At 38.8% G+C, this 22,536-nt stretch overlaps 1 protein-coding gene across 5 annotated transcripts in view; it reads left to right on the top strand.

Moving 5' to 3' along the window:
- PALM2AKAP2 (PALM2 and AKAP2 fusion) overlaps nt 1–22,536 on the top strand; it is a 553,253-nt gene that overhangs the window by 377,337 nt on the left and 153,380 nt on the right. For all 5 annotated transcript variants that reach the window (XM_036741809.1, XM_036741813.1, XM_036741812.1 and 2 more), the window contains one exon: nt 718–800. In XM_036741809.1, coding sequence (XP_036597704.1) covers nt 718–800 — 83 coding nt within the window. The remainder of the gene's footprint in view (nt 1–717; nt 801–22,536) is intronic.

Below are 22,536 nucleotides of genomic sequence, written 5' to 3'. Positions count from 1 at the left end.
ATTTCAGTTTTCTCGGAATTCACTTCAAAGTAAATAATAAAGCCATACTGTGAAGCCTGGAATTGTAAAGCATTCCAGTTTCACCATCCCTTGACCCTCATTATGTAACCCACTCAATGCTGGAAGTCTTTCTTTTACGCTGATCCAGGTCTGTGCCTTTTCTCAAACCTTACTTGACAGCTAATGATTAAGTAGTTTGGGTTTAAAAGGGCTTTTTTGCATCGTAGATGGAGTTAGAAGCCAGCAAAGTGTGTAAAGTAGGATAGGAACTAAATGATATTGAACTTGAAAGCAAAATTTGTAGGAAGCTACTAGAGGCAATCCTCCTGCAGTTAATCAATTAACTATATAAAAGTAACAATTGAACTATAACCCATAGAATAATAATTCCTTTACAATACTATTGTGCGATTTACAAAGACTTTCTGTACAAGCGCCCTATAGGATAGTTAATACAAGTATTATTTCTATTTAATAGATGGGGAAATTGAGGCACAGAGGTTCTTTGTTTGTTTGTTTTTGTTTTTTTAATGAGTTGCCCAAGGTCTCAGAGCTAGTTAAGGGCAAAAGTAGTACTTGGCCTGGAGTTTTCTGACTTTAAGTCAGGTGTTTTGTGCTTTTCTCTGTTTTTTTTCCTCCACAATACCATGCAATGAGATTATTATTAGGCCAAAGCAGAGAACTTTATTATTTACAAATATATGCTTTCCCTTGCAGGATCTCAGTGGGACAGTGTGCTGCCATGTGATCAGACAACCTTCAATCCGTTAGAAACTTTTGATCCAGAAATGACTGTACAGGTAAGTCTCCCTCCATTTAGTTTTTGTCATAAACTACAGAAGCATGTCAACTTTCCTGGGGTTAACTGCTACCCATTCCTAGGAAAAAAACATCCCCTGACATCTGGGGTGTTCGATGTGGCAGATTCATTGACCAGTAGGACTTCTGGTGGGAGGATTTCCTTTCTAGATAATTACAGATCTTAATGAAGGGACCAGATGTGGAATTTCCTTCAATTCGGGTTCTGGGTTAGGAAAATACCTTTGAACCAGATTCTAAAACATGTGTATCAGGGGTAACTTGACAGAAGGCATCATGGTGTACTTGAAAGTGTCTTGGACTGGGAATAAAGCTCTGGGTTTGAGTTATGGCTCATGCATGTGACTAGACAGATTATCTGACCTCTCTAAATCTGTTTCCTCACTAGTGAAAATACCTGGACTGCTTACTGCATAAGATTGTTGTGAAGCAGACGCTTTATAACCCAGTGATATCTCCCTCTTTTGACTGTGAGCGCCTTGAGAGCAGGGACAAGCATTTGTGCTTCTTTGTTTACCCAGGGCTTAGCACAGCACCTGGCTCGTAGTAGGTACTTAATAAATGCTTGTTGACTGTCTGACTACGAAAACACTTACTTTTATTATTAGCTTTGCTCCCTCTTTACACATAGCATATTTCAGCAGTTTCAACCCACCACTGTACCGTGTAGATACCTTCTTGGAAGTCCAGCAAGCTGGAAGCTCTTGTCCCTATCGGTCGCAGTGAAAAAACCACCAAAACCAGCTTGGATCCAGACATGTAATTTCTACTGTTGCCTGGAATGAGCGGCCCACTCCAACTAGCACTGCGATGACCAAAGGTTAATAAAACGGGTCGTTCTGGAATCCAAGCCTAATTAGCAGATGAACAAGCTCGCATGAGATCATCATGGCTGAATCTGTTATACAAGTTGTCAGATGCATAAAAAGATCTTTTCAGGCTCTAAATCCTACAGATATATGATCTAGATAACTGCCGCTCAGCCCATTCTTGTATCACTGGCAAAGAGGGAAAGGGTACCTAAGAAGGAATCACTGGATAGCATTCCTTTTTATACATTTAAAGTAGTGGTGTGTTTTATTTTGAACAACAAAATTGATTCTACTTACATCTGAAACTAATTACATTAAAAATGAACTTCAACATCCTACTGGCTACTACTACTAGCTGGTTTGAGGTTTGCAAAGCACTTTACAAATATTTACAGTTTCATCCTCTCAACAACCTTGGGAGGTAGGTGCTACATTATTATATTATTATTGTAAGTGACTATGTCACCCTCCTACTCAATGAACTCCGGTGCCTCTAGGATTAAATACGAAATCATCTGCTTGGTATTCAGAAGCCTTTGTAACCTAGCCCCCTCCTGCATCCCCAGTCCTCTTATACCTTATTCCCTGATTCTTACTCTTCCATCCAGGGACCGTGCACTCCTGGCCATTCCATCTCTGAGCTCTAGGGATTTTTTTCTGGCTGTCTCCCATGCCTGGAATGTTCTCCTTCCTCATCTCCTCTACTGGCTTCCCTGGCTTCCTTTAAGTCCCAATTAAAATCCTGTCTTCTACAGGAAACTTTTTTTTTTCCTAACCCCTCTTAATCCTAGTGTCTTCCCTCTGTTAATCATTTCCTATTTATTCTATATATATAGCTTGTCCATACATATTTATTTGTTGTCTCTCCCATTAGATTGTGAGTTCCTGGAGGGCAGGGACTGTGTTTTGCCTCTTTTTGTATATCCAGAACTCATCACGGTGCCTAGCATGTAGAAGGCATTTAATAAATGTTTGCTGATTGGTCCTTATAGAGCACTGGGCAGACCTGAGTTCAAATGTGGCAGCAGACACTTATAGCTCTGTGACCCTGGGCAAGTCATTTCACCCTGTTTGCCTTAGTTTCCTCATTTGTAAAATGAGCTTGAGAAGGAAATGACGAACCACTCCAGTATCTTTGCCAAGAAAACCCCAAACAGGATCACAAAGAATTGGACTGAAACAACTGGAAAACAACCATAAACCCTCACTTCACAAATGAGGAAACTGAAGTTAAAGTGGCTTACTCTGGGTCACTGAGCTAGTAAGGCCAGAGGCTGAATTTGAACTCAGGCCTTCCTGACTCCAGATCCAGCATTCTATTCACTCTACACCAGCCACTGCCTCATGCCACCTTCCTGTTTCTATCACTTTCTCCCTTTGTCATCTTTTGATCATTTTGGCTCTCTACATATCTCTATACTGCATATATTTCCTTCTAAAAGATGGTCAGTATCTGCATTTTGCATGCTGCTTTTTCATGCCTTTAATGTAATTGTGTTCTTCATATCTGTCCTTCTAAAGTTTTATTATGTATTCCACTCTACTGACATGACACATTTAGTTCAGCTATCCCCCAACTGCTGGATATTTAGGTTGTTTCCAGATTTTCACCATTACAAATTATACTGCTATAAATACCTTTGTAAAAGTAGTTCCTTTTTTCCTTTTTTAATCACTGCTAGGGTATATTCCCAGTGATGGTATTAGTCAGTCAAAGCATGTGACATAACTCCTGTAAGTATTCGGCCAGCCTGCTCTCTGAAAAGATTCCCGATTTGCAATGTATAAACATGCCTGTTTGTCCCCTGAAAGCTCCCAGAATTGACTTTTGTCATTCTTACCAGTTTTGTGGCAAAATAATAGCTTTGAGGGGGGAAGGCAGGGCAATTGGGGTTAAATGACTTGCCCAAGGTCACACAGCCAGTAAGTGTGTCAAGTGTCTGAAGCCAGATTTGAACTCAAGCCCTCCTGACTGCAGGGCCGGTGCTCTACTCACTATACCACCTAGCGGCCCCAGAATTATTTCTATTTTCATTTTTTCTTTTAAAATTATTGGTAAATTATTTATTTTCTTGTAAATTTTCTATACACATCCTTTAACCATTTAACTAACCCTTGGAGACATGATATTGCTGTTGAATAGTTAGATGCATTCTCTGTTATTTTTAGTTAGCAGGCTTTATCTCATATCATTGTTGCAAATATTTTTGTTATTTTTCATTGCAGTTATGCTGTTTTTGTCAAATTTTTTATTTCTGTGTAATCAAGTGCCTCTATATTTTCCTCAAAACTTTCTTTTCTGTCTGTTCAACAGAGAAAAAATCATCTTCCTTTTCCAAGTGGGATAAATATTTATTGCTACAGTACTTTCTTCTAGCATTTTTATGTTTATCTCTTTGATCTAGCCCAAGTTTATTATGCAATATAGTATGGGATGAATATCTGAATTTGTTTTTACCATCTTACTATACAATTTCCAACATTTGTTAAATAATTAATCTTGGCTCCAGTATTTATTTTTCCTTATATTTATTTTAAAATATACTTGATTCTGTAAAAGAGATCTTTATTCTGTTCTGTTGATCTTTTTTTTAACTCAGAAACAAATTATTTCAATGGTAATTACTGTACTAAAATCTAGTCATCTATTTTCATCCATTTTTATTACAGCAGCTCGTTGATATTCTTGCCCATTTGTTTTTTCATATCAGTGTTTAATTTAGAGTTTTATCTTGTCCTATAAACCTATTCTCATTTTAATTGCATTTTCTACACATTAATTCGGGAAGCATTGACATTTTTACTAGGTTGATCTGACCCACCCATGAACACTGGCTATTCTTCCTTTATTTCTGCATAAAAGTTATGAAGTTCATGTGTACCTAGGTAAATTAATACAAAATATATAATTTTTTACAAATAGATTTTTAATCTAATTTTTCTTGATCTTAATCAGTGATATACGAGAATACAAAAAAAAATATTTGTAGGTTTAACTTGTATCCTGAAGCCTTGGTGAACTTATTTATTATTTCAAGTTTTTGCTGAGCCTTCCTGAGCTCAATAAAACTCGTCTTTGGGTGACAAGTATACAGTCTATTACTAACTCTGTACGCAAAACTTTTTCTACCTGGTAGGACCTACCAGACTTTGTATTTGTCTTCCAGACCTTGCAAAAGCCAAGGGTACCTCCATTCATTGCTCTCCAAGGTCCCATCCAACCATGACACAGTCTCCAGAGGACTTTAGTGGAGATAAAATATGTTGGAAGAGACTTATCACTAGATGTCTGGGCAGCCACAGCAATTCACAAGGACCATATATGCTAAAGCGTATCAGGGAAAGAATGCCTGCCCCCGTGGATGAAATAAGATACTTGACACATTGAAGTAGGTAATAGTTTGTTGAGTTCCCCATATTTTTTGGTATACAGTCATGTCAAGTTCATTCCAATCTAGATTAAAAAGAATTTTAAGTGCCAACTATGTGGAGGGCACTGTGCTAGGCAGATACTGGAGTACAGCAAGAACAAATAATTATATTGCATTTCTCTTTTTTCCCCCTTAGGGACCTAGGGTGAAAACCTAACCCTAGTGATTCAGATATTTCTTTTTTTATTTATATAATTCATTTTGTCTTTAGCCCTTAAACAATAACAAATCAAATTAGCACACACTTTTGACTAATTACAATTTTAAAGGAAATATCTGAGGGTCAGCTTTGATAGGCAAAAAATAATGGTACCTCTGATTCTCAGAAAGGACGACAGTTGTAATATTGGAATTTGTCATCAGTGACAGCTGTGCAGGAGGATCTGCGAGCAGAATTGACTTTGCTAGCTTTCCTTTGTGATAAGAAGGCTGAATTGGCATTATCAGAATAATGGGCATTTTTTTTCTTAAAGCCAACATAATGCTGTCACAAGGGAAAACTAATAAAGGACAGATAGGCTAGTATAGTGATTGGTCTGAAATAATCTCAGCTAAGTCATATGATTGTTATTATGGTTAGCAGAGCTTTAAAAGAAGTTGTAATGATGTGTTGGCATTTTATTGACTTGTTGCAAAGACTAGAAACTCAGAAGCTGTGAATGAACAGGATGAGCTAAAAGGGATATCAGACAAACATTGAAGTTAATTCAGACTTGCTCGTTTAGAATTTTTGACAAATCAAACAGGAAGATGGTGACTGAAAGTTACTCTCATATTGTGTTTGAAGAAGAGGTTTACCAAACAAATGGGTAATGCAAACAAAATTTCAGAATAATGAGCATAAACTTTAAGTACTAAGAGCATGAAGGATGGCTACATGGCACAAGAGGTGTCAGCTGATAGGATCCTTGACCAGTACTGACAGGAGTCTCAGAAACCGTCTAGTTCAACTACCTCCCGTTTTACAGATGACGACACTGAAGCTTAAGAAGTGACTTTCCCAAGGCCAGTCAAGTAGTAAATGCCAAAGGAAGGACTTGAACCCTGTTTCTCTAACTATAGTCAGTGTTTTCCTACCCCTCTCAATGAAGTCCAAGTTCATGTAACTATATTCTCATCTTGGCCACACCTCCCTACCTTTTCCATGAGGATATCATAAGAGACTTTTTCAAATACCTTGATGAAATCTAGCTATCCCACCTTTATGGCATCTCCCTGACCTACCTGTCTGGTAACTCTGTCAAAAAGGGAAATGAAGTTGAACTGTCACGACCCATTCTTGATGAACCCATGCTGACTCCTAGCTATCACCCCTTCCCTTTACAAATGCTCACAAGATCAAATTCTAGAAATTTTCAATATTATGTCTCTACAGTTTTCAGAATTTATTTTTTCCTTTTTGAAAATCAGAATTACATTTGCCTATCTCTAGTCCTCTGGTAATCTTCCCATTCTCCATTATTTTCAAAGGATCACCTACAACAGATTAACAATGGTGTAAAGTTAAACCATTTATTTCAGAAACAGGGAAGTATTTCAGCTAGGCCTGATGATTTGAATTCATTGAACACAAAGTAGTGCTCTCGTATCATCTCACTTACATTAGGTTTCACCTCCCTCCTATTTTTGTTCTGTGCTTCCCAGCACAATATAGTTTTCCTTATTTGATCTTCCTGCTATCTTTGGCATTCCTTGTTAAGCCAGGTTCATTCTATGCTCTAGTGTTGACACTAACCTTCTAGGACTCTGCCACTCTTGGATATTCCTCTTCAAATACCTGCCTTGACTTCTGTTGTCTATACTTGAAGTGGATGGGGATTGGATCAGTGATTCTACTGGTATGGGCAACTGCCAAGTAAAGAACTCCCTCTACCGATGCTCCATTTGGAACCCTTTTCTGCAATTTCTAGTCTGAGAGAGTTGCTTACAGCACTGAGAACTTATTCAGACATTCCCAAAATGGGTGATACCACCCCCTGGGGGGCACTGGAACAATCCATGAGGGGCAATAGTAGCCTCTGGTGCAATTAGGGGTCATTGAATAAAAATAAGGGGGCTGGTGGAAGCATGAGGAAAGAAGAGAAGAAAATTTTGGAAAATCATTCTTGTGTGTTTCATCTGTTGTGTGACAGAGTTAAAGTAATGGTAATTACATTGTTTTCCAAATAAACATACAAAATGCAAGTTATAACTGACCTTTGGTCAAGTCTGCAGACAGGTCTTAACAAGCAGGTGTTGGCAGACTAGCATGTCGCACATTGTCAGGAAGTCCAGCATGCACTGGCAGGAATATATGCGTGTAACTACTTGTTTACGATATGATACCGTAAGATTACATGATGCAATATTCCATCATCAAAACTTCAATGCAGGAAAAACTCCACAAATTTACAATAAATTATTAAATTTAAGATGCACAATTTCAAAAAAAATTTTTAAATGATACAAATTTCAAAAAAAAAAACATTAAAGGGTTAAAGAAAGTAGATTTCCAGTGAGGTGCTGAGTAATTTTTTAAAAGGGGTGGTAGGCCAAATAAGTTTGGGAACCTCTGAGTTAAATGATATGCTCATAGCTAGTATGTGTTAGAGGTGGGACCTGAATCCAGATCTTCTTAGCCCCATGGCTGGCTCTCCATACCATACTTTCTCTTTGTCTATACATATCCTTTAAAAAATTAAAGTTGACTGATGAGATTCCTGTGTTGTGGTTCAGTTGTTTTTTCAGTGGTGTTTGACTGTTTGTGACCCCATTTGGGGTTTTCTTGGCAAGGATTCTAGAGTGATTTGTCATTTCCTGCCCCATCTCATTGCACTTGAGTAAACTGAGGCAAACAAGGTTAAGTGACTTGCCCAGGGTCCCATACCTAATAAGTGTCTGAGGCCAGATCTGAACTCAGGAAGATGAGTCTCCCTGACTCCAGACCTGGCACTTTATCCACTCTGTTACCTAGCTGCCCTGAGCTTCCTATGCATCTATATTATCCTCATTAGATGGTTATCACTTTTCTTACTCTTTGCAATCATTTGAGGTTATGTTATAACAATTTTATTCTTGAGAACTTTCCATCCCACCACTGGGAGCTCATTTGTCCTATAGAAGATGACACCATCCTCTCTCCAAACACCTGAAACCCATTTTCTACCAAATCTAGGGTATGAGTCAGACTGTCAAGTTATTATCTGTTCTATTGAAAACCCAAAATGGAGCCTTACTCTGAAGGCTTGCATCCCTTCTCTTTCAGCAATCAGTTCTTCCTTAGGCCTTAGAGCCAGGTACGGAGCAGCAGTTCCAGTCTTGACTTCTTCAGCTGCTGGAAAAATCAAATTATCATTAATGCAAACCAAGAAATTATTAGTTCCTCTGTTTTTAAAAGAGAGCGCACCAACAAATGTTCAAATAGTCGAGATCTCCCTTGTCTCTGGGCCAAGGCCATCTGTTTCCCGGACTCATTTGACATTTCTTCCTTTTGGCTCAGTGATCTGTAATATACTCTCACCACATGATCCTTGATGTTTGTCTTTTAACGGAATTTTAGGCACAAGCAATGTTAACAATTTAATCATTAATGTTCTAGCTGGTTTTTAAGTGCTTGGCTGAAGGACCGACTTTCTTATGAAACTTCTTTCTTAATAATGTCATATGGTGAATCACAATCCTAGGGATGGACTAGATTTTTGTTGTCTGAGAATCAGCTTAGTTGCGTTTGGAAAGGCTCATTGCCAGGTAGGCCGCAGGCTGATAAATGCTTTGGCCACAGAAACACTCAGAGACCATCCGCTAAGTTGTTGAGATGTCACAATCAGTGTTGGTAAACCAAGTAGCTGCAAAATCACAAACATTTGAAGTATGAAGGTATTCTGAATTCCCCTCAGATGCAGAAGTGGCATTTGTGAGGTTGAATGTGATAGAGTTGAACAGAAAGATGCTTAAATCTATTCCTGGACATTCGGGCTGATTCCTCAGTATCACATTTATAATTATCTACCAGCAGAATAGCCTCACTGTCCTCAGGCAAGCCTATGCTTCTGAAATGGTCTTTTACCAGTCAAAGATTACAAAACCAGTCACATTTTTTTTTCTTTGTCCATCCATCCATTAAGAAGCTTGTAGTCAGTAAGTTAAATACCCCACTTTGAAAGCTAAAAGGCAATAAATATTTCTAATCATCAAGCTTTATTTTATGGGAACCTGTGGCATTAGCGCAGGCAAAAACTGGTCACTTGTTCTTAGTCTGTTCATATGCATTGTAAAAGCTGTTTAGGGGCTAGATTGTTCTTAGAAATGAGTTTTTGGGGAAACACACATGTACATGTGTATACACACACACACACATACACACACACACACAAACATACACGTGCTTTGCTCACTCTTTTTTTCCAGCTTTATTCAGTCTTCTGATGTTTCACTATAAAAATGCCTAAACCACCCTTCCAAAAATTCATGTGATATAATCAACTGCATTTGCTTGTAAAAATTTTTCTTTTTTAAAAAATTGATTAATTTTTTTAGTTTTCAACTGGTTCCACAAGTTTTTGAGTTTTAAATTTTCTCTGCCTCTGTGCCTTCTCACCTCCCCAAGGTGGTGTGCAATCTGGTATAGGCTCTACATAAACATTCATATTAAACACATTTTTATATTAGTCATGTTGTAAAGAAGAATTAGAACCAATGAGATGAACTACGAGAAAGAAGAAACTGAGAGAGAGAGAGAGAGAGAGAGAGAGAGAGAGAGAAAATAGTATACTTTGATCTGCATTCAGACTCCATAGTTTTTTTCTCTGGATGTGGATGGCATTTTCCATCATGAGCCTTTTGGAGTTGTCTTAGAACTTTGCATTGCTGAGAACAGTCAAGTCTATCAAAGTCAGTCATTGCACACTGTGGCTATGTTACTGGGTACAGTGTTCTCCTGGTTCTGCTCACCTCACTCAGCATCAGTTCACATAAGTCTTTCCAGGTTTTTCTGAAGTCTGCCTGCTCAGCATTTCCTATAGCACAATAGCATTCCATTACATTCATATACCACAACTTGTTCAGCCATTCTCCAATTGACAGGCATCACCTCTATTTTCAATTCTTTGCCACTAAAAAAGGGGCTGCTATAAATATTTTTGTACATGTGGGTCTTTTTCCCATTTTTATGATCTCTTTGGGATACATACCTAGAAGTGGGTCAAAGGGTATGCACATTTTTATAGCCCTTTGGGCATAGTTCTAAATTGCTCTCTAGAATGGTTGGATCAGTTTATAGCTCCACCAACAATGCATTAGTGTTCCAATTTTCCCACATCTCCAGCATTTACAATTTTCCTGTTTTGTCATGTTAGCCAATCTGATAGGTGTGAGGTGGCACCCAAGAGTTGTTTTGATTTGCATTTCTCTAATCAATAGTGATTTAGAGCATTTTTATATGACTATAGATAGCTTAAAATTTTTTCTTTTTTAAATGTGCTTTGGGCCAGTAATGTTGGCACCGTCAGATCTTTTCACTGAAAAACACTCATGCAGAACATGGCCTGGGTGTTGGGCATTTATCTTGTGATTGGTTGGGGGAAGGGGGATCAGCAGTAACCAAAGGAATCAAATAAATGGCAAATTCCCCCTTCCCCTTATGCTGAAGGGAAGACTGAATAAAAAAATTCTGTGCAAAATGAAGCCTAACAAACTCGGTTCTTGTTTTCTGAGGAAGATATTACTGGCTTTGTTGCATTTCAAATATCAAAACCAATCCTTCCCCACTCTTCAATCCCTGTTCAGTCTCACATAAGAAGTAAGATAGATTCCATTCTGACAAGCTAAAAGAATCCGCGTGTAAGAAGTGTTTTGGAGAAGGGTCCTATTCACAATCCAGAAATAGGAATACAGAACAAACAAGGTCCTTTACTTCTTTGGACATCAAAAATTATTCCTACGAGAAAAATAGCAAACCGTAATGGAAGGGCAGATGTTCTTTGCAAGAGGCAAGGCAGTTAGCTTCTTCCTGTAGTGAATTGATGTCACATGTTATATCTTTCTTTACCCTTTGCTTTTAATGGATCTGTCCTGCTGAGCCTCTTTTGTGGCCAGACCCACATATAGGGTTGCCCTTCACATGCAAAGACTTCGTTGCTAACTATGATTGTTATATGTATGAGGAGGGGTGAGAGGAAAGGAAACAGGATCTCCTTGAAAAAGCTGACGATATGTGACCAGCATTCCTTTCTGAATTGTGCATAAGCAGATTGTTCTCAATCTGTTTCCTTGACTAAAAAGGTATTGTTTTCTCATTTATTTCAACTTTGCCATTATTTAGGGACTTTCCCTAATAAACCTAGTGTTCTCTGTCTTGCTGCCAAAGAAGAATCGATGAATAGAGTGGACTGGGTGATTTCTCCATCCCTCTCTGACACTGACATTCTAGGTGTCAGCAACTGGGGGTGGCTAAGGGCAATACAGCAAAGTGTTAAGGCTACAAGTGAGACTGCCCATAAGTCCAGAAAACAGGCCAGGTCTGAGAAGATGCAAAGATCAAGAGGCATCTGCAAATATCATCAATTCAGAGTTGGGATCTTTGAGATTATACAGTGCAGGTGTTCTGAACCTTTTTCGTGTCCTGTACCCCTCTAGTAGTCTAGTGAAGCCTACTGGCTCTTCCTAAGAACAATGCTTTTAAAAGCATAAAGTAAAATACAGCAGATTACAAAGGAAACCAATTCTATTGAAATATAATGTAAAAATGTTTTAAAAAACATGGATCCCAGATGTCCTATAAGTCTTTCATTTTATAAGTGAAGAAAATATATTGATCTAAATTGGTAAGTGACTTTCTCAAGGTCATGCAGCTAAGAAAGTAGCTAAGCCAGCATTTAAATCCAGGTTCTGGGTCTTCACATCTAATGTTGGCACGGTCCCTTGATAGAGCTCATTCAGCTCTAGCAGAAGTTGCTCCCTTAGGGAGGATGCTCCCAGATGTTGAACCATCTGTAAAATGGGGATAATAGCAGCACCTGCCTCCTAGGATTGTTGTGAGGGTCAAATGAGAAAATAACTGTTAAAACCCTTAGCCCAGTGTCTGGCACATAATAAGCCCTGTATAAATGTTAGTTACTGCCATCATCATCATCATCATATCTCTGGGCCTCCGTGTTATTGTTGTTGTTCAGTCGTGTTTGACCCTTCATGACCCCATTTAGGATTTTCTTGGCAGAGATACTGGAGGGGTTTGCCATTTCCTTCTCCAGTTCATTTTACAGATGGGGAAACTGAGGCAAACAGAGTTAAGCAACTTGCCCAGGGTCACACAGCTAGTAAGTATCTGAGGCTGGTTTTGAACTCATAAAGAGGAGACTTCCCAACTCTAGCCTTCTGTTATTTGTGAGGCTGCTCAGCTACTGAGCCAGTTCTCTATGAATCAGTGACGGAATGTTATTTACTCTAAATTTGAATTATCTGCTTTGTGGATCATCTTCAGCAACACAAACCCATTTCAATGTTAGCCTAAGCAATCCACAACAATAAAATAAAAATCATGGGAGGAGCGGGGGCAATGGAAAGAAAATCACATAAGTACATTCCGTGCTATGGCTTTGGGTCATGTATGCCGCTGCTCACTTCAGTGAAAATTAATCTGGATTTCGCTTTGCCTCTGTGCTATCTCTACATTCTTATTGGAAAGAGATCTGCAGTTTTACAGCTATGGGAAATTTGATTTGAGCATGACAAATGTCTTATTTCTCAGCATTTCACTGAGGATGTCTTTTCTGTGAACATATAAGCTCCATGTTTTTCTAAACCTAGGTTCTAAATGAAAACTGCCTCCCATTGATACCCCTAGGAAGTGAGCATATGGAGAACTCTGGCTTATATAATTTTTTAAAACCCTTGAGCTAAAGATCTATAGCCCAAGTTGGGCATATCTTGACCTTTCTATAGACTTGTGTTCTCATTCTAGCTGTTTCAGCCCGAATTTGATGAATGATTTAAGGGAATGATATTTTTTATGAACCTCTTCATCATCTTAATTTAATCTGTTTTTAAAGTGCCCATACGCCCATATCCAAGTTCTAGGTGCTTTTGACTACATATGTCTTGTGTAACCCTAGGCAAGTCATTTAGCCCTCTTTGCCTCAGTTTCCTCATCTGTAAAATGAGCTGGAGAAGGAAATGGCAAACCATTCCAGTATTTCTGCCAAGAAAGCCCCAAATGGGGTCAGGAAGAGTCAGACACAACTGAAATACCAACTGAACAACTGTCATGTCACACCTTTGAGTTTCCTAACTTACTAAGATAGAGATTGTGTTGATACGTGCAATATGTACTTTTGTATATTTGTACATAACATGTATAAATATGAGAGGCAGTGTGAGATAGTGGAAAAGAGAGCTGGTCTCTGCATAAGGAAAACCTGGGTTCAAGTCTCACCTCTGATGTGACCCTGGGCAAGTCATTTAACCTCTAAGTGATCTAGGCAACTCTCTGGCGTGATAAGCTGCAGAGAATACGGCTGACCTACACTAGAAGGGGGAGTTTCCTTTATTGGGATAGGGTATTCCCTATTTGTAAGTATAAAAGCAGCAGAGATCCTCTGCTTTCTTTCCTTTTCCTGTCCTCTGGTAAGATCTGCCTGTTACCACCTTTATGATTTCCTAATGGAGCTGACTACCATCGCTTTGATTGCATGTTCCGTATATGCCCTCTGTGTGTGTTGCCATTTTCAGTGAGCATTCTTACCTTTTGCGGTCAGATGTCCCCTACTTAAATGCTATTTGAAGCAATCAGCAAGTCGACATACATAAAAAAGGGCTTAAATTCAATCCAACAGATTCTTTTGACAAAAGCTCAACAAAATATTTACCGTAGTCGGCTATGATGACCTCCTTGCATGGTTTCAAAGGCAATCTAACTAGTTCCTAACATTTACTAAGCTCTAAGTGCCAGGCACTGTGCTAAATGCTGGGATTCACAAATACAAACAAAATAGAATAGAGTCCCTGCCCTTGAGGAGCTTATATTCTAATGGGGGAAGGAAGAGAACACATAAAAGGGAGCTAAAAATGGAGAGGATGGCCTCCTTCTAGAAGGATCGACTTGAGCTCATTAAATTCAAATGGTTTCTTTGCAGTGTGAATTTCCTTGTCTAGAGAAAAGCATGAGTTTTTGCTTAAGGGCAGTGAGGTGACTGTAGGGCCCAGTCCGGAAGACCTGAGTTCAAATTTTGCCTTAGATACTCATTAGCTGTGTGACCCTGGTGAAATCACTTAACCTGTTTGTCTCAATTTCCTCATTTGTAAAACTGGGATAATAATAGTACCTACCTCCTTGTGTTGTGCTTGTTCTTTGTTCTCAAAGAGGACCATGACATCAGGGAGATGATGACATGACTTGCAGTTGACTTTGTATTGTTTTAAAGATCACAAGAGACAATAACTGTTAAAGCTCTTAGCCCATTGTCTAGCACATAATAAGCACTGGATAAATATTAGTTACTGCCATCACCACCACCATCATCATCACCACCACCACCACCACCACCACCATCATCATCATCACCACCACCACCACCACCACATCATCATCATCACCACAACCATCATCACCACCATCATCACCACCACTACCACCACCATCACCATCATCATCATCATCTCTTTGGGCCTCAGTGTCCTTCTCAGTCCTGTTTGACTCTTCATGACCCCGTCTGGAGTTTTCTTGGCTAAGATACAGGAGGGCTTTGCCATTTCCTTCTCCAGTTCATTTTACACATGAGGAAACTGAGGCAAACAAGGTTGAGTGACTCACCCAGGGTCACACAACTAGTGAGTGTATGAGGCTGAATTTGAACTCCGGTCTTCCTGACTCCAGGCCCAGGACTCTGTCCTCTGTATTACCTAGGTGCACCCTGGGCCTCGGTATCTCCATCAATAAAATGAGATGAATCCCTATAAGATGATCCCTATGGTCTCATCCCACTCTAAAGCTTATAGTTCTATAATCCTAATGCCAAAGGAACATAGAGGAAGTATGGTACCACCCTCTTATCCAAATATTCATCAGATAGGATAGTCATCAGTCTGAGAAAACAAACACCAAAGACAGGAAACTAGTACTAAGCTTCTCCTGTTGTTTTTACTTATTTGCTTTCATTTGCAAAAGTGAAAATAGAGCTGGCTGGGACCTTCGAGGTCCAGTGACCCTGGTATGGCTATCTAAACCAAAGTCTGATCACATAAAGTGACTCACTCAAGCTCACACAGGTACTAACAGGTGGAAAAGGCCGTATTCTAAGCCAGGTCCTCGGACACCAAACCCGCTCTTCTTTCCACTACGCCATATTTCCTTTCGTGTTCATTAGAATTTGCCTTCCGGCTCATTAAATTCAAATGCCTTCTCTCCAATATGAATAAAGCACAGCACGGTACAACCAATGGCTGAATGAGAGCAATCTGGTTAGTGTTATCGCATAAGAGTCCATCAAGAAGCCATTGGGGCACAATGGCCGAGCTTGGCCATGGATCCCCTCTCTGCCGGTACAAGCAAAGGCAAGTCTCTTAACACTCTGAGCCTCAGTATTCTCATCTATAAAATGAATAATAGTGCCTACTTCAAAGGACTGTTGTAAGGCTCAAAGGGGCTAATATGTGTGAAATGCTTTGATGGCTTAAAAGTGAGGGAGAGAACACTGGCTACAAAGGACATGGGTTCAGATCTTGCTTCCGATGCGTCTTATTTGTGATTTGGGGCAAGTCTCTTAACTTCTTGTTGAGTCATTTAGTCACATCTGACTCTTTGTGACCACATTTGGGGTTTTCTTGGCAGAGGTAGTGGAGTGGTTTGTCATTTCCTTCTCCAGCTCATTTTACAAATGAGGAAACTGAGGCAAACACAGTGAAGTGACTTGCCCAGAGGATGGATTTGAACTCAGGTCCTCCTGACTCCAGGGCCAGTGCTCTATCTACTGTGCCACCTAGTTACACCTCTTAACTGTTCAAGGTCGTAGTTTTGTTATCTGTAAAAATGAAGATATTAAACGAAATGGCCTTTAAGATCCATTCAAACTCTGGATCTGTGTTCTCCAGCTCTCTTCTCTCTGCACACCCCTCCCTTTTATAAAAATGTCAGTTATTAAAGACTTTAAAAATCAAATGACAGAGATGGAGGAAAAACTAAAAAAAAAAAACCTAAAAATAAAAATAATCCAAGAAAAAACAAGAAGGTTATGAAAGGAAAATCAACCAATTAGAAAAGGAAATCCAGAATCTCAAGGAGGAAAATGACACCTTGAAAACTAGAATTGGGCAAAGCAAAGCCAGCCAAATTATAAGAGATCAAGAAATAATTAAATAAAATATGAATAATGAAAAAATAGAAGAGAAAGTGAAACATCTTATAAGAAAAACAACAGATTTGGAGAATAGATCAAGAAGAAAAAATATAAAAATAATTGGAGTAGCTGAAAGTTATGATCAAAAAAAGAATCTTGATACAATAATACAAGAAATGATTAAAGAAAATTGTCCTGAAGCATTAGAACAAGGCAGGGAAGTAGAAATAGGAAAAATCCATCCAACACCACTTAAAAGAGATGCTATGAGGAAAACTCATAGGAGTATCACAGTCAAATCCCGAAACCCCCAGATGAAGGATAAAATATAAACAATTTAAATATGATGGTGCCACAATTAGAATTACACAAGACCTAGCAGCAGAGACACTAAAGGACCCTAGGTCTTGGAACACAATATACTGAAGAGCAAAAGAATTGGGGCTCTGGCCAAAAATATCATGCCCTGCAAAGTTATCCTGAATGAAAAAAAAATGGACATTTGATAAACTCTCAGACTTTTAAGACTTTGTTCAAAAAAGTCCTGAACTTAATAAAAGATTTGACTTACAAGAGCCAAGAGAAATATAAGGTATATAACAAAGACTGATTATAAGGGATTCATAAGGACAGACTGTTTACCTTTTATATATGTAAAATGTATGTCTAAGATTCTTATTAATAACTGGAAAGCTCATAAGAAAGATTGGGGTAAGCCTGAATTTAAAAGGTAAAACCATTTAGGAACAGCTAAAAAGAGTAATTATTTTATACAAATGAGGTGCAGATACAGAGGAATTAGATGGGGGAGGAGGGTTGGTAGTTCTGGTAACCTACTTTTATCAGGAATGGGTTTGAGGGAACAATACATTTATAAGAGCATAAAAGTCTTCTAAATTTAGAAGAAATAAAATGGTAGGGGCATAGGGAGGAGGGAGAGGAAAAGGGAGGGATTTTTTGAGGGAAGAATGAGGGAATAGGTAAAAGGGGGTATAGAAGGGTGTTTAGCTTTATGGGAATGGGAGGATAGGGGAGGGATCCTTGGAGTGGGGAAGGCAAGTAAAAGGAGGGCAAGGTAGTGGGGAGAAGCAAAGTAGAGGAGTCAAGAGGGATAGGAAACAAGAGATATGCACAAACATGAAAACAAAGATAAGGAGTAGAGTAGGTTTGGGAAAGTATATGTCTATATACTCTACAGAGAAACACATCTAAACCTTATTGTATTCTTCTGGGGGGGAGGGTAAGGGGGAGGGAAAAAAAGAACAAAGTAAAAAGTGCCCAGCAGAGAACAAAAGAAAACTCACAAGGAAACAGAAAAGATGGACGATTCTCAACACAACATCTATTATCTATCATACAGGCTTTCTTCAAATGAAAATTTATTATTACACATTTTGAATCCTCTCTTATGTTCTGCTATGCCCATGACATGCTTTTTTTTTCCTTTCTTACTTTGTATTTAAGTTTCAGTATTTAAGTTTACGATATGTTTTGTTTCTTTTCTCTATTCTATATTTGTGTTCTGGCCCTTGAGTCTAAAATTAAAATTTTTAAAAATGTCAGTTATTATTGAAATCAAAAAGTTTCTTCTATAATTCATTCTCTTGTGTTCAGTAAGGTTCTCAGTTTAACTTGAGGCTTTCCACACTCATTGCTTTCAAAGGGTCTCTCTATACCATGAATTTCTTAATGTTTAATAAAGCATCTTGCCTCTTCCTCAACCTCCCTCCCTTGCCCCCATCCCAACACACACACTGCCAAGGGCCTTCCACATTCATTGTACTTAAAGGGATTCTCTGCAGCAAGATTTCTCTGAAGAGACATTGTGGAGTTAGGAAAACTTTGGTTTACATCCTCCCTCTGACACATGTATTATCTGCCCTTTGTGTGAGTCACCAGTGTCCCAGGCAACTCTTGAGAACTATAAGTTACATAACAATTGCTAATCTGTTTTGATGGAGAGAGTTTCCACACCAGGAGCTTCCTATGGAAATAAAGTCATAGTTCTGAGCTCTGGTTTCCCCCCCCACCCCAAAAATTTCATTTTGTGATGATTTGTAAGAGATGGGCTATTTCTAAGAATTTTGCTGTAGTCACACAGTTTCTCCACAGAAGGTTTTCTATTAAATTAACTATAGCCCAGTGTTAGTGGTAACTACATGCCTTACTACCACATCCCTTCCCCACTCTACCCCCGGTGAACCTTCTCTTGTATCAAAGGGAAAGAGTTAAGCTGGGACAGTTATAGATTTTTTAAATGAAAGGGTACATCTTAGCCCTCATAAGATTGTTCTATTAATAACAGTAATAAATCCATTACATGTTAACATAAATAACATATTTTATGAAAAAAAACTATTTTTCCAAAACAAAAAATTAGTGAGAAGATTGGCGTTGTTTTGTGTACTTTTGCAAATCTCTTTAATGTCTGGCTTAATAGAAAACAGCTGGATTCTCATATTTGTTTCTGCATTTGATCTCTTATAATGTGTTGTTTTGATTGAAGGAGGATATGAAGAAAATCTTGGCCTCGCGCAGATAAGTAGTTTTAAAAAGGGAGGAATATTTTCATAGACAAATAACATTTTAGTATTATTATGAAAATTGTTTTGATCTCGAAGACTTCCTGAAAGGGAATCCCCTTTATAACTGTAATTAGATAACTATAGTTATAAAATATATTATAAACTATAGTTATAAACTATATATTTTACTAACTATAGTTAATTCCATAGAAAACCTTCCGTGGAAAAACTACATGACTACAAGAAAAGTCTCAGGAATAGCCCAAAACAAAAGGGACCCCTCCAGGATACACTTTGAGAATCTGTGTTCTAAACCAATCTTATTTGAATCTCTAAAGCCCCCTACTTTTAAAATCAGTGCTGAGGAATGTTGAAAGCAAACTCTAGGACCTGCAGTTGTTTGCCTCACATCTCATTTGAATTCTGACTGAGGTGTGCACTGTGGTGGGAAAAATGAAAATGACACAGTACTTGATTTTTTCCCTCTTCTTTATCCTCTAACACCGTGAATTTATTGGTGAGCTTCATCTTGGAAACCTTCAGAAGTAATCAGTAAAAAGATGATTCTCTCAGTCTGGGGTGAAATAGTGGTCTTCCTTGCTTCATAGCCTTGAAGACTCCCCTTGCATCAGTTCTTCAAATGCAAAATTATATATTCAAATGCAAATATATGTTTGATGGTCTTGAATTAGATTTTCATCTCTAGGGCATTATTTGTAAGGTTTGCCCTTCCATTATCATCCTTGATATTGTGGTTACATGTTTTCATTATCGTTCCACTCCTATGATTCCTAAATATGACGCAACAGAGATGGAGGACGCTTGGTGAGGGCCTGGTGGTAGGAAGCTCAGATTTCAGTGTAAAAAGAAACCATCCCCATGAATCACGTAGAAATCAGGCATATGTTTAAAAAACTGATGGGAAAGACCTCCATACATGGAATTGGGAGAAGGTCTATTTCCGGTTTTTCAGTGGCATTGCTATTTCCACAGTTGGTACCACAAATAAAATGGTGTTTGTTGCTTTTTTGAGTGATTTTTTTTAAACTTTGGGAAAAATATACCACGTGTCCTTGCACATAGAATTCTTACAAATTCTGTTCTATTCAAGTCCTTTCCAGCTTTTATTTTTCCACTAACATTTCTTAAAAAGTTGATGTTGTAAACAAAAGGTTTGTTCAGATTTTAAAGTAATGAATATTCAAATATAAAGGCATATTATTTTATTTTAAAATATGTATTCTAGAAATGGTAACTGAGCAAAAAGAAATCCTTAAATATGAAGCATTTCAAAGCTCATCATAAAATTTATCATGAGTGACACAGGAAAATCCCTCTTAAGAGATGAAATTCCAATGCAATCCAAAAGGTTCTTTTTTTTTCTTCATGTAAAATAAATCTTTGTCCTATTGTAAGCAGTTTTGAAGTGTTTTGACAGTTTGTTAAGCTTGTTCCCTCCCTTTAAATATTAGTTATTTCTTGTTCTTTGGACATAAGCCATTGATTGGGAAAACATGCATATGTATTTATTTTATAAGCCCACTTGATATCAAGCATAAAAGACAAAATGAAATGTAACCCAACACCCCCACTCCCAAGACTGTCGAATAAAATGGACCAGGATTAATCTTGGGAGTTGACCCCCAAAGGCCCATTTTATCTTTCTTTTGCTTCCGTCTGGAGTAACTCCAGGAGAATCTCCCAATTAAAGCTTAACTCCAACTCATGCCTAGGATTTCCCTGGACGTGGGTAAGAGGGTGCATCAGTAAGGCACTAATGACAGCGTAGATGATAATTGTCAAAATGCCTGCGTGGGTCTGTATCGCAAAGTATACAAGACTCTCCACATGGAAGGTGGAAGAAGGAAATCATTTATTCAGACACGAGGGCGGCCATTAACAGCCATAACTCACTCCTCACTCTCTCACTCTCTCTCTCTCTCTCTCTCTCTCTCTCTCTCTCTCTCTCTCCCCCCATTTCCTGTAACATAACTTCCTTTTCCTGTCGGGAAGCTCCTCCCACTACATGTGTCTTAGACTTCCTGTGCAGGTCACATGGCCTATGAATGGGTGGGAAAGATCTTCAAATCTAGTTGCTGCTGCAGAGGGCCTGTTCCTCACCAGGCACATTTGGTAGAGCAGCCTTTAGTTTACTCCACAGAAAATTCACAAGGTTCAGAAAACTCACAGGAACCCATCAAGAGGTATAAAACCTATCAGTTCCACTCAGAGGAGAACTAAACTTGAGGTTACTATCAAGGCAACTCTGTGACATTCTGTTGACACACTTAGCCCTTTGACAAAGTCCTATACGGTCATGCCTCCCTGATTTATAATGTCACTCGGTGGTCTGGATTTCCTAAAACACACTGAAGTTTCTGAATAAGAAATCCCCTGCCCATCAGATCTGAACTGTCCAATATTGTGGTACCTGAAAGAAAAACCCCAAGATACAGTCACTAGTCAACAATTTTTTAACTTGAAATACAAGGGAGACACACAGAGAGAACAAAACTCAACCAGATCTTCCCAAAGAATTACTTTTATAAAGAAAAACAAAACAACAACAAGAAATATCAAAGACGATGCTTATTCCATTCTGACTGGCTATGCTCTAAGAAGAATTCCTGGAGGCACAGAACAAATTCATAGTTAAGAATCATAAGGTTTTTAACAAGATATTAGTAATATATGGTACAGACAGCTAAAGCAGGCTATTGGTGATATATGATCCAGAAGATTAGACCAAGATTTCCATGATATAGAGTAGAGGCAATTTACTAGAGAAAGAAATGTCTGTTCAAACAGAATACAGGGTATAGGGAGTTTGGGGAAGACAAACGTTGTTAAGCTTTGCCCACAAACTCTAGGAGCCCTGGGACTGCTTCAGAGCAAGATGGCATTACTCAAGTTTAAAGTTAAGTTAAACTTCATTTCACCAGATAATTCACTGGCTTTCTTTTCCAGGTAAGAAACTGATCAGCAATTACGTGAGTGAGGCACCTAACCTCTCTAGGCCTCAGCTCTAAAATCAGAACATTGGACACCACAGCCTAAGGCCCCTTCCAGCTCTAAATCGATGATCCTGTCCTCTTTTAGGCTGAGAAAGTCCACCATCATGATCTCTCCTCTCAGGATGCTTTCAAGCTCATGCAGCTCCCGTGCGGCCCATTTCCATCCCCCAGGGAAGGATATTGGACATCGGTAATTTAATCTAAGGCAGCTAAGTGGCACAGTGGAGTGCCCCACCTAGAGTGAGGAGGACCTGTGTTCAAATTTGGCCTCAGATATGGGTTAGCTGTGTGGTCCAGGGCAAGTCACTTAACCCTGTTTGCCTCAGTTTCCTCAACTGTAAAATGAGTTGGAGAAGGAAATGGGAAACCATTTCAGTATCTTCACCAAGAAAACTCCAAATGGGGTCATGAAGAGTCAAACAGGACTACAAATATCTGAGCAACAATTTAATCTCGGGTAGGCAGTGGATAGAGTGCCCAGCCTGGAGTCAAGATCTGAGTTCAAATGTGGCCTCAGACACTTACTTGCTGTGTGACCCTGGGCAAGTCATTTAACCCTATGTCCCTCAGTTTTCTGATCCACAGAATGAGCTGGAGAAGGAAATGGCAAAGCACTCCAGTATCTTTGC

Source organism: Trichosurus vulpecula, chromosome 1 (assembly GCF_011100635.1).
Source record: "Trichosurus vulpecula isolate mTriVul1 chromosome 1, mTriVul1.pri, whole genome shotgun sequence".
NCBI lineage: Eukaryota > Metazoa > Chordata > Mammalia > Diprotodontia > Phalangeridae > Trichosurus > Trichosurus vulpecula.
The sequence above is the reverse complement of the archived record's forward strand: the minus strand, read 5'-3'. Positions and strand labels throughout refer to the sequence as shown.